The following is a 14,710-nucleotide window of genomic DNA, read 5'->3' as shown; positions in this document are numbered from 1 at the left end:
ATAGTTTAAAAAACTCAGATAGTACATCTTTTGAAAAATTTAAAAGTAGAATGCCCATTTGACTATTCTACAAATTTAGGTGCACCATCAAACAAAATATTAGATTGACTAAGGATGTGTGAAAGATGCCTTCAACAAATTTACATGCTCCGAAGGCGCCTTTAAGTCACGCATTTACACTATAGTATATGTGACTAAACAATGCCCACGAAAACAGAGACAAGGACACAACAAAATCATGCAATTGCTAGCGAAAAAAAAAAGCAAAAAATCATCTTAAAAACAAATAATTTGTCAAAAGATAACATGGGATTTTTAATCAAGGGCATAATTTTTCACATGAGCCAATTTATGGGAAAATATGTCAACAACCACATAGTGAACTTGTGCGATAAACATAACAGCAGGAGGTATCATCGAATTGGGCAAAAACGGGAAGATGATAGGAGCCGCCACAGATCTTGAAATAAAACGTCATGCAGTCAATTCAGAACCAAAAAGTCTTATCTAGCAGTCAACAAAATTCAGGTTTCTAAACTAAACAGTTCTTTAGAGACCGAAGATTTAAACTTAATATCTGAAGTAAAAGAGAAAACCGGGTTACTTTAAGAAACTGATAAACTACTGTTGAAAACTTTCTGGAACCGCCTCATTCTACCATTATTTGAGCTTGAGTAACATTAATACTGAACCATATGGACACTGCAATTTACTTCTTTTTCTTTGACTTGCTCGACAATGATTGAGCATAAGCTGTTCCCTGAGAAACGAAATGCACGTCAGAATTAAGAGATAAATGAAATGAGGTGAAGTCCACTTGGGTATATTTTCTTAATCATGTTAACCAAAAGGCACCCTTTAAGTTGTTTTTCCTAACTTTAACAGAACAATTTTTCTAAAAAAGTAAAATTGAGAGTCTAAATCAACTCCAATTTCAAAAGGAAGAAATTTGGAGTGCCAGAGATCAACAATAAAAAGTTAGATCAATTTAGAGTCCAATTTCTTTAAAAAAAAAAAGGAAGCGAACTAGTTCTTTTAGTTCCAACTTGGATGACCTCATACTTAAAGCTCAGCTTCTCAATATTTCTAACAACTTCTAAACAAAATTTGATTCAATTTAGAGTAGATTTTTACCTTCAATTTTCAGTTGTCTTTTTAGTATGTCAATGTAGCTCTTTTAAAATTAGTGATGGAACAAGGGATACTCTTTTGATATCTAACTACCAAAAAAAGCATCTTCTTGATCATACAGAAAAAACCCTCCCCTCTAAATCTTGACCAATGAAACCTACAATAAAACTCAAAGAGAAATACAAATGCAGTTAGCTAACTTATTATCTTACAACACAATACCTGTAACCACTCGTCCATATCAGCATCTGTGGTTTTAGTACCAACTTCTACTTTCTGAGATCTTTTCGATTTCTGGCGAGGAAAAACACAGGAAATAAGAATGAGGGCCTCAAGGAAAACAATTGTACAATGAGGAAATGAGGATGAAGCTCTGAAGGAGCACAAAGTTTGCAACCTATTCAAAAAAAAAAAAGAGCAAACTATATGCAGCAGCATATGCTCAACACTAGACAATCTCCAAAACACAAAATGACTTAGTTCAGTTTGAGAGGAAATTAGATCAGCCACTAATAAAGATGTCAAAGGGCCAGTCCCTGGTCCAGCACAACCCAAGCCCATTGTAGCCCATGAAGAACTGTTTCATGCTCGGCATGGCCCAAAATACCCAAGGGCCAACCTAGCATGAGTCTGGGCCCTGGGTAAGTCTGCCTAGGGCCACTGGGCCTGTTTCTTATTTTGATATTTAAATTTTTTAACAGAATTTGAATTTGATAAAAAAAACTAAAAAATCTAAATGATTCAAAAAAGTAAGAATGAATATTAAAACATGGTAAGTTTATCAAATATTAAAATTAGAAAATGTTAGCCAAACTAAGCTTGTAAGTTGTGACAGACCTAATCCAGTGCCAAGCTAGACTCGGGAGCTGTAAAATGCATGATCCCATGCCAATCCGGATACATTCATGCTCAACCTGACCACGCCTTTACCCCTTGACACAAAGGGTGGGAATCTATAACCCAAAATTGATTAAACCAAGCCAACCCAAATGGAAAAAAAATCAATCATTTGGTTTATTGGTTTGATTTAGTTTGAATATTAGCTAAAACCATCACTTTTAGTTTGATTTTTGTTTGAACTTATATAAATCGTTAAAACCGAATTAAACCATTAAGATTTTAAATATGTGTGTGTTATAGACAAATTAATGTCAATTATTGTAAGTTTTTATCATCATTTTCCTTTTATGTTTCCTAATCAATATAAGCATTAAATTATAATAATTTTTTATTATAATATTAATAGGATAGTTGTTTATTGGTCATGGGTTAATTTGTGTTTATTTTTTAATTGACAATTTTCAATTTGGTTTCCATTTTTTAAAACAAAATCAATAAAGCAATACCCTAAACGAGCCGGCAACTAGGCATACTAGGCATAACATGTCCTGTGGCATGTTGAGCCATGCCTAGCACAGCTCATGCTGTACCAAGCTAGGCTATGGACGAACTAACCATTTTGACACCTCTAGCCACAACCAAGGCCCAGGGCGTGCTCAATCAGGGTACAAGCAGAAGACCGTTTTGACACCTCTAGCCACTAACATAGAAAGTTCAACTATAGGAAGTGATTGTTCAAGTTTATGATTAAGAGTTCAAACTCTTAGTAACAACCATAAAAATGAAAAGGTAAGACAGAAATTTTGTTGACTAAATTTAATTCTCCCTTTTTCTAGTAATTAAGAATAGGAAGGAAAATGTAGAGGAATATTTGCAACAGCCTCAAACAAACACTCCAGGAAGAAAAGACACTGAAAGATAACATAATCCTGCATCTAGACTAATCCATGAAACAAACTTATGATGTGAGGATACACCCAAATAGCATACACCATCAATAGATAAGAAATTAGTTAAAAGGTACCTTTGAGAATTGTCGAATTTGACCATATGCCCAGAACCCCAGAAATCCAATGAGAGCAAGACCAAGGGTCACAAGAAATACTGACTCCACGCTTATAAAACCACCAGCCTCAGCAATTTCAATGGTACCATTATAGAAAATATTCTGATATGCCTGTTGTTCAATCTCATAGACTACTGAACCAACTAAATCAAAAGTGCCAGGCTGCAATAATAACAAATAATGTGGATTATCAACATCAATAGATAAACTAAGATGCATGGCACAACATCAATAAACTGTGCTAGTTTCAACTAACTTGGGGTTATCTATATGGATCCTAGAACAATTTGCAAGTCTATATCACTAATAGTATCCATACCTCTTAAATTACTTTTATTATTTCTTTGATGATACTGTCTAAAGCAAAATTCCATTTGGACTAAGAGCATGCGATGATGACAAAAGATTTGGCAGAAGCTCCCCTCTGTTTCCACCCTCACTTTTTTTTCTCCATATTTCTAGTAATTAGTACTTATTTTCAACATATGTGTAAGCACAACATTAAGAGAAAAACCATTCATATAAGAATAATATTGGTGTAGTGGCAATTGCATCTGAAAGAGCTTGTTATGATGAAGAATTTTACAGTTATAAGAGCAGCACCACCTGCAAAAACTTGCTGACAGCAAATATATAAGGGAAGGTAGCTTGAGCTGAAACTGGCACTGATGCATTATTAAATTCCTGCAGGAGCAATTCCAGCAAAATTCAATATCATTTGCGCAAAATTGAATGACGCACAGGGACTATGTGTACATGTTTCATTTCATAGTTGGGATGCCAATAAGATTTATATTTGAAGAAATAAATGATGGATCAAATGGAGAAAGAGAACTTCAAATATCAGCAGCATGATCCACAATAGAAAGGAACCACTCATCAGCGACCCAGAGTGACCCAATTAGATATCCACGCACAACCATCAAAGTAATTGATAGCATCACCAAGCAGATAATTCCTTGAACCACCACAAGTACAGGTCTAAATTCAACCAGCAGAAATGAGTTATGATGATTTGACATGTTAATCATACATATTGAGTGATAAGATCTAGAAGCCACAGAAATAATTGATTTATCTAGATTACTAATTGTGCATGTGAGCTGCCAGGGCAGACAGAGGTAAGCATACAGATACGTATGCAAGCCTCAAAATCAATCAATATCACTCCAAGTTTCTGAAGATTCAGATCTGATTCTGCTAATTAAAAATTATCTCGATCATGATGCTTCAGTCCTTGTAAGAATTAGCATAAAAATAAACTTATGGATACCACAATTGCCAAGTACTTTGAAATCACCATGACCTCATTGCTTATGATCAGGATGTATAGTAGAAAAAATTGAAGCAAATTGTAATGAGCCAAAAGCATGGAACATTATAATAACTAGGCCAAAAAAAAAGGAAGTTGAATGATATATCATCAGATACAGTATTGTCAACTTCATCGAGACACTACTACGGATTTTAATTTAGCTAAAGATGGATTACAATATACCGCAAGCATTTCCTAGTAAAATATGGATACTAACTACCAACAAACAATGACAACAGTGAATTGAAAAAGTAGCCAATCTATTTGAAAGTCTAGATATATTAATCCATCTTCTATTCCAAGCACGTTCCCTTATGGTCAGCATAGCAGAGTACAAAAATCCATAAAGGCATTTGAGTAAAATGTACAGCAAGAAAGTAGGGCAGTTAATAACGACATGGAGCAAATAACCAAAGGATTATAAGTAACTGCCCAAAAGAAAGCACCAAAATAACAAACAAGATCAGGGCCTAAACACTAATACCAACCTGCAGAGTTAGATTCTGCACAAACATACGGTGATCAAACGGAAGATGAAGGCTAGCATGCACAGCGATCACATTTAAAATTGATTCGCCTGCAATTGCCCAAATGATAAGGTATCATCCATTTAAATAACAGAAGATGATCTACAGAATAAAAAAATGCATGGAACCTCCATGCTTAGCAAGAAGCTAGCCCCAAAACAAAATCTAACGATTCATACAGAGGGATAGCATTGAACTACAAAGATTGTAACAACTAAAAAAAAATTACAGCACCAATAATGCATTCAAACAACACCCTATGGATATTCTGCTTTCTGGCCAATAGCCAGAGAAGTAAAGGTGAGTGAAGATAAGTATGGTTTACCAACATAGGGCAATTGCTTGTATAAAGAGTTAATAACAATCACAAAGAGGGGCAACATGTCAGGAAAGAAAGATCAGAGTTTTACAAAAAAAAACAATTTTTTATAAAAACAAAAAATATTCAATATATATGTAGGAATCTAGCAAAGGGAATCATTCTACCACAAAGAAACAACTTAGCATCATCAAAGATTCAGCCTCCACTATTCCCTAATCCAGAAGATACAAGCACTTTTCCACAGAAAAAAGAAGCAAGATTTTCAGTTCATTGAGTTATGTCAGTAAAACTAACTTTAAAAGGAAAGTACACTGCAGAAGGTTGGTCACAGAGACTTGCATGTGCCATAGTGAATGTCAGGAGGTGGAATTTTATACAAGCTATTCTGAATTATGTAAAATCAAAATCAAAATATAAGATCCACATGATCGCACAGACAATCTAGTACTAAAAGGAAGTAAGCACTAACCCTCATTATGTAAGCCAACTAGTAGCTCAGTTTCTTCTCCTGCCAAAACTACTGCATGGATAGGTAGCTGTATAAGAATAATGCATGTGCCTCCTGTAAAAGCTACAAAAGCACTATTTGAATTGATGAGTTTGCTCTGTAGAAATTGTGCGTACATCTAGCAGCATTCTTTGGAAAGACACAAACAGTATGGACTCCAGAAGCTGGACCCAGTACCACATCACTGAATACTCGTGTATCATCACCAGCTATACCGACATCACTTCCTTCAGCTACTTTGGTTGAGGCAGCATCCTCATCTGATTGGCATCTAACAACTGCTGGGACTCAAAATCAATAGAGTAGTCAAAACAATGTTTGCTCTTAATGACTTTCTTATTAGTTGCTTTAGCGTTGAAAAGCAACTAAAAAGTTGCTAAAAAAATACAATATAAGCTGGCAAGATGTAAGTCATTAATAAAAACGGGGAATAATTTGTCAAATAATTGCAACATAAAATGAATCATCCACTGCTGAATAAGATCTAAAAAAAGTACATCACTGTGGCTTGGTGGCTAACCTTGAGCAGCAGAGAAGACAACAATTTCTAAAATTGACTGAGAAATTATTAGTGCTATAATTTCTCTTTATTGAGAAAGAGAGAAAATGCGTCGCACATGGTATATCAGATATTACTCGCATGTGGTTTTTAACGTTCGTCCGAAGAATGATAAACACCTTTAACTAGCAAACATCCTAATCTACTTACTAATATATATACAGCATTATGTCCTTTATCATGCAGTTTAGTTATTACAATACGATTGTATAAATCTACGTCGATCCTCTATGTAGATAAATAAAAATCAACTTTTCACGAAGGCCTAGAAGATCCAATTACCAAGGAGAACAACTGGATTAGGGACTAAAGAATGCTGAAATATTTTCGATAACCATGCACACTGCACACATGGAAGAACTGCATCAAGAAGAAGCCGCAGTTGGCAGAACAGCTTCCGAAAATTCATTAGTTATATAATCGGACGTGGCGGGTCAAGTAACGCGGACATCAAGGAGCAAACCTGGGAGGAACGGCGACGATAATAAGAGGACGAGCGCCAGTAGAAGAAGCGGCCAAACCCTAATCGCCATGGCGGACGGAGCGAACGAGGGGACAAGTTTGCAGGTATCAGTCGTGAGTAGTGTCTTAGCAGGGCGGCGACTTGAACAAGTAGAATTAGGACAACTTTGCAGTTGTGACAAGGTGGAAGGGATCCTCTCCAAGATTGAAAACATGCAATTACACCGCGCCATCGCCGTGGTTAAATGAGATGTCCCATCTACGCCGTCCATAGCTCTTTGAGTTTTCTTGTACTGTGCAGTCTGTATGAAGATCGGACCACTTCGTGAGCGTGAACCACGCGGTGAGGCGCCGAATTTCCGGCGTAACAAACAATTTGTTCCATGGAAGAATTGTTCGCAACATAACGCAAAGTTAAAACAAACAGAAATGATAGCAGCCAAATGGCAGAGTTGCACTAATAATTGTCAGGAGAAAAACTAAATAAGAATTCTTACTGTTGTAACAATCATTGCATTACCAATTGATGTCGCTACAAATATCACAACTTTTAACATATTTACCAAATATCTGATTTAGCTAGTTAGGCATCACTGCACCATAGTACTAGACCAAGTCACAAAGTGCAGCGAAAACACAACTCTAACTAAATTGCAGTGCCAGGCACTGAACACAGAGCTCTACCTTCCTAAAGCAATGCAAAAGAAAACCAGATCATCTGCAGGACGAGCTCGCTTCGCTTCTTATATGCTTCGCCAAGGAAATCGACAGAGGTGTCAGCGTTATGGTCTTTTTGACAAATTTGTCATCGAGAGTGCTCGTAAACCTCGGCTAGGACGCCTTGGAAAGAACAAAATAAGTGGATATGTTATCCTATTGGATAAATTTGTCTCCAAGAGGAGTGTCTATCACGAGAGCCACTCAAAGCAGAGTTCCCAATTGTTGGTTCTTGTGAGGCTTTACTTTTGCAGATGATGAGGAAGCATTAGCAATAAGCTGACGATGTTGACGAAGGAATGTTGGGTGATAAGATTCGCCTTGCATCTGTATAGAAAGGGGAGGAGAGAGAATTGAAGTCCGAGCACTTTGGACAAGAGAAGCAGAAGAGTCGTGTGGCCGCTCATTCGGTGGCACACCGATACCTGCAGGGGGACGGTAGTTAGCATAATGAGCCTGCCATAGCAGCTGCAGCTGATATTGTTGTTGAAGCTGTATATTTCTGATGGCGCTGTCCATTTGGGGTCTATAGAATTGATTTCCCATAAAATGTGGTACCTGTAGTTGCACCTGTATACACAAAAAGAAAAGAAAAAGCAATTAAAGTTCCAGGAAGCCTCGACTGAATTCCAAATGTAGTTAAATATCCCGAGTATTCCAAAGAGAGTATGAAAAGCTTATTGATTAATGATCCAGTCACAGAGGAAAAGGAATGTGAAATGTCTTCGTAGAAAAATGATAATTTGTCTACCTGTTGAGTCGCTACAGGTAGCAGCTTTTCTGAATAAGGTAAGGCATATGGATAACTATGGAAAGGAAAAGGCACAAGGGAATGTTGAGGAACATGGGTATGCAGATAGGGAGAATGAAGCTGCCCAGTAAACTTCGCTCCGTCTGCAGGATTGACACTATCACCTCCGGATGACAACGAAAGAAAGTCACAGACCTGGAAAAGAAAGATGAAATATATTAGGGACATGTGAAATAAAAACAATGACAACAAGAACTTACCGGATTTTGCTTGACATCCAGTAAACCAGAATATTGGTGGGTTTGCATGGGTCTGCTGTCACATGAAATTCCATTTCTTCCTTCGCGTTTATTCCTCTCCGCTAGGGAAATAGCAGCAGAAGCCATTCCACTCGATCCACTTTGTGACCCAGCTCTCTCAGTGTTTGCTGGTGCACATGATTTTCTACCCTCCCTCTGCTTAGATTCATCACACGCCGAGAAAAGTCTGCGCTGTCTCTCTTTATCCTGATAGCTTTTGATATTATGTCCAATGAATACATGAATGGCGCACTTCTTCCATGTTGGGATTGCACCAAGAGGAACCTACAGCAAGCAACACGACATAACTACTAATAGAAACAATTGTAAGCTTATACAATCCGAAAGTAACAAGATCATTTGGTGGGACCAAAGTAAGAACACTACAAAAAGTTAAGCACTTGAGAAATGAAGTAATGCATAGAAAAGATAATAATTTCACCTGAAAAAAAAAACAAAGAAAGCGAAATGAACAAGAAGACTAATTAAAAGGATTGGAGGAAGTTTTACATACAGATGAATCTATAAAAAAAATGGATTTTCTGTTTTGCATGCATTATTACCTTCTCAGTTGGAAGATCAATTACTCTGGAAGGAAGTCCAGTAATATTATTCCCAGGACCAGACCAAACTGTAGAATTGCTTGATTTCTGGATTTGTGATGGAGTTCCTGCGAAGTGCATTAGGAAGTAATTATTCATTGAATTATTGATTAGGGTAATTAAAACTAGACTATCTAAATTATTCATATTATAATGTTTTGGGGAATCAATTCATTACCTATGTTAGGCCCCAACTTTACATTACCTTCATTGTTACACTCAACTTGTTGAGCTGGTTGTATTACTCTTTCATGAAAAAAAAAGTGAATAGAATATAATAATATATGTTGTCAACCAAACATTGTTGAAAAGAGCACAGCACAGAGAAAAACCAACCTATTTCCAGTACAGCAACGAAGTAGGACTCCTGGACGTCTGGAAATATTCATACAAGTTGTGGAAGGAGTAATCTCTTGGTGTTCATTTTCAATCGAAGTTAGTTCTGGAGTTTTATTCAAATCAGAATCAGCAGTTTCTTTCTGGCAAACTGCCGCAGACTGCTCAGAAGGAGCATGCACTTCAATTTTTTCTTCTTCTAATGGCTTCACCAAGCAAGAAGAGGTATTCTTACTTTCATCAGCAAGGGCTTGATGCAAAAGATTTTTATCCACTTTCAAACCTGTTAAATCAGATACAAAAATTCCAAAAGAGGAAAATGAAAAACACAAAGAATATGTAAAAGAATTCACCTTCTGAACAACTAGCCAAGTAAATTTGGTGATTGTCCAATGCTTTTGTATCTTCCTTATCTGCAATTTGTGCACCTACAGGTAGCATTTTGGATAATTCACACAAAGCCTCGATAACAAGCTCTTCATCCTTTGTAAATGCTTCAAGCAACTACTCAAAAGAGCAAATGAGGATAAGATATACACCACCAGTTGTAAGTTTAAACAAAAATATCAAGCAAGATAAATCACAAACAACAACTGACCTGATTTTGCTTGCATTTCCTTCCTCCGTTTATTGGAAACCCCAGAGGTCTATTAAAACTTTGACAGTGTTTCTTCTTTGCATTTGGTATTGCAAGAGATAAGGGTCCTCTGCTGCGTTTATTTATAGCTGAAGCAGAAAATATCACAAAGATATAAACAAAGCATTTGTGCATAAAGATACAAGCTATATAACCTTGTAATGTTTGGTACCATTTTTACAGAAGGAAAAGCAACCTAGTAGATGCTAACATGTTCTAAAAACTATAAAAAGAAAACCAAATGTCGATAAAAAATTGTCCAAAAAATGTTAAAATAATTTTTATATAATAACCAGTGATAGGCATTAGAAGTGACAAACAAACAAAAATTATAAAATGTTGGTAATCAAGCCACAAACTTTCAAGTAAACCTGGGGATCCATAAAGCTTGCATAAGGATCTGAACCATTTCACAATGAGTTGGACTGTGGCGGAACACTATGGAGCAGAATGTCCATGTTGAGTAGGCGAGTATGCTCATTAAACTTTATGAAACCAAAATCTACTGTTACCATCTGCAGCAAGATAGCATTCCCACAATAGCATCTCCCCCAAAGGGAGCTCCCATGATGCATCATTCGTTCTCTGTCAATGTCAATACAAAACCTTCAACCATCTTTGCCGAGGGTGCTATCCAATATGCTGTATATGGTTCTCCATGTCTAGTCACTTTGAGCAATGAGTATTCACCTGAACTGGGACACATTAACTATCAACCTATGATAGCTTCTAAATATATCCATGTTTGGTTTACTTGGCAATCTCTCAATGAAATTGTTTTCCGATCGTGCGGTCTAATTGGACAGTCTTATTCAATTTTTGTTATTCAACCATTGATCTGTTCTGTGGATTAGGATTGGAATAAGAATGCACTCAGGCCTATCATCACTTTTCTTTGTTCTTTTGTTCCTTAACTTTGAGTCTATCTGTCCCTCTTTTCTATTGTTTCAACCCTCTGGAATCATATTTTTGATATGGTTGTGTACTGAATAATTTTCAAAATACATTATATAATGATGACTATTTTACACATTCTCGAGGAAGAAAAACTAGTTCATACCTGATCTCAATTTCCTTGGCACAAGTGCAGGATCAACAGAATCACTCTCCTCAGCGACCTTTTGAAGCAAAACATTAGGTAAATAAACACAAGTTAAATAGGCACAAAAAAAACAAAAAAAAAAAGGATCAAACCTTTCTCTGCAGCCGTTCTTTCTTTTTACTAGGAAGACTAGTGGCACTTGTTGTACTAAGCAATGCTTGGAAAGAACCAAGATCCTCTGCTTCAGATTCGCTGCCACCTGCGTCGCCAGAGGCATCCTTATTGCTTGATCTCCACCTGGAAGCACTGATATTCTCCTTCTTCCGCCTAACCATTGCCACATCATCATTCACACCATCTCCGAAACTACAATCATCGTTATCATTTGAAACTGTGAAATATGAAACAAAACTTCAATGAATCAGGCATAAAAGGTACGGATCATACTAATAAAGGAAGAGAAGAGCAAAGAAGAAGACAAAAGAGCAAACAATCAAGCACACACCATTATCCCACAGAGAAGCAGAACAACAAACAAAACCGTTCCTTGTTTTTATTAATTTATTTAAATAATAGTAGCATGGTCCCGCCCAAAGTAAATTTGACGAGGGACAGAGGGCAATCTGGGGAACTCCGAATGGAAAGCGTACAAAGTACCGGTTGGAGAAGAGGAGCCCATTCGCTGCTGTCGCGTTGCGGGCGAGGATCGATTACCCATTCTTCTGCCGCGCATCAAACCTCGCGATCCCTCTGCGTCCTTGTCTGATCCATCCATGATCAGACGGCTAGCTCTTCTGCACTGCAATCTCCTCTCGCCACTCTGGATAACCAAAGCGAAAGAGATTTTTAGCATTTTCTAAATCATATCCGCTATAGATATGCCTTCAAGAAACTAGCAAGTCATATTTAAGAGAGAGCGAGAGCGAGAGCGAGAGAGATCTGGTGGGGTTAACAAAGGTAGAATATTGACTGTCAAAAGCCACTTTTTTCCTAATTTTGCGCCAAGAGAAAATGTTTTTATCTGAGATTAATTGCAGAGTTCGAATTAAGTGAGCAAACTAAAACCTAAAAGGTGTAATATTTGAGAAATCTAAAATTAGGAAATAAGACCAAGAAGGAAGGGGAAAAGGAGAACGGAGGTGAAGACAAAGAAGCAAAGATAAGCAACAATAGAGTTGGGGATATTAAAAGCAAGAAGAGAAAAAGGGGAGAAAGAGAGCTTCATCTTGGGAGCCCAATGGAATCGGGTTCCCAGATAAAGCACCGAAAAAGAAGAGGAAAGGAAGAAATTTTGCATCCGGCATTTATGGGATCATTCAAAAAAATACGAAGCAGGAAGATGAACACAAAACAAACCAAAACCCACCGAACACGGACCTAACCCTCGATCATTGTCCCCGTAGAAAGAGGTTCTAATTAGCCGTACGTCTAGGTCAGAAAAAAACGAAGAGATCATTCGCTAAGCTCCTAACCACGTTCCCCTCAAGATTGCTCAAACCAAAATCAACTCCACCGCCGAAGAAAGAAACAATCAAAAAGAAGACAAATGGTTATCAGAAAGAATAAGAAAATCTCGAACACGCCTACCGAGACTCATTCGTCAAGATTCAGTATCTCCATCCTCCCCGCAGCAAAACTGGGACAAAAGATGGGCGGAAACGCAAGAAAACTGAGAGAGGAAAGTACCGAACACGCTCTCTCGAATCCAACGCCGACCGCAGGAAACGAAGATTCTCGCTCGATTTCTCGATTCCGCTCTTCAATCTGATTCCATTGGCATTTGAAACGCGCCGAGAAGCGACGCGAAGGGACAGAAAGATCGAAGCTTTTCCTCCCTATTCACCAACAAAAACAGCGGCCCGATGCTTCTCCAAACGGCCCCCCTCTGGCCCTCTGCCTTGTCTCTCTCTGATTCTCTCGCTCGCTCGCTCGCTCGCTCGCTCTTGTTCACTTTATCGCCGTTTCCTATTCCCCCCTTTCTCTCACATCATCCGCTTTGAAAAGGAGCACGTATGTCACCTTCCCTGATCCGACGGACCATATTCAGCAAACCCCATCCGACTGGCGACAACGCAATCCCACCTGTCCCTCCACGTCAGACGTGATCTACAGTCCTCCCCGCGGCACGAACCACGCTTTTTGTTGTAGTGGGTTCTGAAATCGGAGGGGAGCGCTGCCAGCCACGTCAGCCCGAATCGAGTAAATCTCCGTTCCATCTCCGACCAAGGTGGGACCCCAGGAATCCGCGGTATAGATAGCGCTGCAATCCATCCGCCACGTGCTTGCCAATGAATTGCTTCCATCTTCGGAACAGGGAGGCGAGACCAATGGTGGGTCCTGGAAGTGACAAGTGCTCAGCACGTGTTCGAGTCTCCTTCGAGAGGATGAACAAACGCCGCCGTGCTTCAAGAGTCTTCTTTTGTCTTAAGAGTCAACCTTCTTTTGTCTAATGAAAATAAATTGAGGTCGAGTTACATAATACTTTATGAAAATTTGATAGAAATTTATAAATGTATATCATTTTAAAATTTTTAAATCGATTTAGAATTTTAATTTCAATGTATGGTTAATTCTTTTATTGTTATGTGAACTTTAGGGTTTAATTTCCTCATTAATTCATAAAAAATAAATAAATTTTGAACAAGCCATCAATTAGGCTTATAATTTAAAATATTAAAAAAACTTTATAAACATTTCTTTACCAAAGATCTCCTCTTCAATATATTCTTAATTAGAAGCCTCAAGTTGCAAGTTGTCTTGTAAAATAACTTATAATTCAATATTTCATAAAAATACTTTTTTCTTTAAACACTCAAAAATATCAATATGTTAGCTGTGATATTTGGAGGTTCATAATGCTCGGATTTTTTAGATTTTAAATGCATGAGATAATTTATGAATTAACTTCTACTTTGAAAAACAACAAATAAAAAGTACAAATTATTTAAAATCAGTTTGTGGTTAACTTATTTATTAGAATGAAAATTTTAGGCATAAGGAAATTTAATATATTTATATTGATCAAAATTAATAATTTGAATGCGCAAACACGTTTTCCTCCCAAAAAATAGAATAAAAATATTTAAATTCTGATGATTATTAAAATGTAGGCACCTTAACTGAAATTTTATTTTTAAAAAAATCAAATACCATTTTTTTATGGTTATTATTTTGTAAGTAGTTTGGTATAATTTAATTTAGAAGTAGAATAGTTCCCGTATGACTCCAATTATATTGGTGTGTTTTCAAATTTGTGTTTAGTCATTTTGTGTTTAAGGTGTTTGTCTTCCAATTGATTAAGTTTGTTTTGTTTCTCGTAAATAATTATGCCTCCATATATAATTATTTATTATTTTTATTTTTTAAATAAACATAAAAAGGAATTAATCATATGCATAACTTTGCAGCTTAATTTTTTTTTTATTGTTATCAGTAGAAAATAAAATAACGGCCATTAGGAAACGGAGACCAATCCGTGAAGAGATATAATTTTGACCAATAGTTTTCCAAATCTCTCTGTCTCTTCTATTTTCTCTCACCGTTACTTCCTCCCGGCCGTTAATTTCCTCTGTAGAATAGCCGTCGACTCTTCGCCG

At 37.1% G+C, this 14,710-nt stretch overlaps 2 protein-coding genes across 6 annotated transcripts; both read right to left on the bottom strand.

Annotated features, from left to right (window-relative positions):
• Positions 1–437: 437 nt before the first annotated feature.
• On the bottom strand, positions 438–6,840 carry LOC141832905 (translocon-associated protein subunit alpha-like). Its single transcript, XM_074720274.1, has 8 exons — positions 6,732–6,840; positions 5,826–5,987; positions 5,671–5,721; positions 4,841–4,929; positions 3,644–3,721; positions 2,996–3,199; positions 1,354–1,425; positions 438–760 (listed from the first exon to the last, which is right to left on the bottom strand). Exons 1-8 carry the CDS (start codon positions 6,799–6,801, stop codon positions 710–712), a joined length of 777 nt encoding a protein of 258 aa, XP_074576375.1. The 5' UTR covers positions 6,802–6,840; the 3' UTR covers positions 438–709.
• A 397-nt stretch (positions 6,841–7,237) lies between these two features.
• On the bottom strand, positions 7,238–13,009 carry LOC141832872 (uncharacterized). Of its 5 annotated transcripts, XM_074720259.1 has the most exons (13): positions 12,702–13,009; positions 11,772–11,934; positions 11,267–11,505; positions 11,133–11,190; positions 10,034–10,161; positions 9,789–9,939; positions 9,436–9,718; positions 9,278–9,345; positions 9,061–9,167; positions 8,459–8,782; positions 8,199–8,393; positions 7,873–8,017; positions 7,238–7,774 (listed from the first exon to the last, which is right to left on the bottom strand). In XM_074720259.1, the coding sequence occupies exons 2-13, from the start codon at positions 11,887–11,889 to the stop codon at positions 7,716–7,718; spliced, it is 1,875 nt and encodes a 624-aa protein (XP_074576360.1). In that variant the 5' UTR covers positions 11,890–11,934; positions 12,702–13,009; the 3' UTR covers positions 7,238–7,715. The 5 variants fall into 5 exon arrangements, with proteins under 5 accessions (XP_074576360.1, XP_074576338.1, XP_074576352.1 ...); XM_074720237.1 differs by having other exon boundaries at positions 7,238–8,017; XM_074720251.1 differs by having other exon boundaries at positions 7,238–8,017; positions 9,305–9,345.
• Between the last annotated feature and the right edge of the window lie 1,701 nt (positions 13,010–14,710).

The sequence above is a fragment of the Curcuma longa genome, chromosome 1 (genome assembly GCF_044706935.1).
Source record: "Curcuma longa cultivar G26 ecotype Majalengka, Jawa Barat chromosome 1, ITB_CL_G26_1.1, whole genome shotgun sequence".
In the NCBI taxonomy this organism is placed as follows: Eukaryota; Viridiplantae; Streptophyta; class Magnoliopsida; order Zingiberales; family Zingiberaceae; genus Curcuma; species Curcuma longa.
The sequence above is the reverse complement of the archived record's forward strand: the minus strand, read 5'-3'. Positions and strand labels throughout refer to the sequence as shown.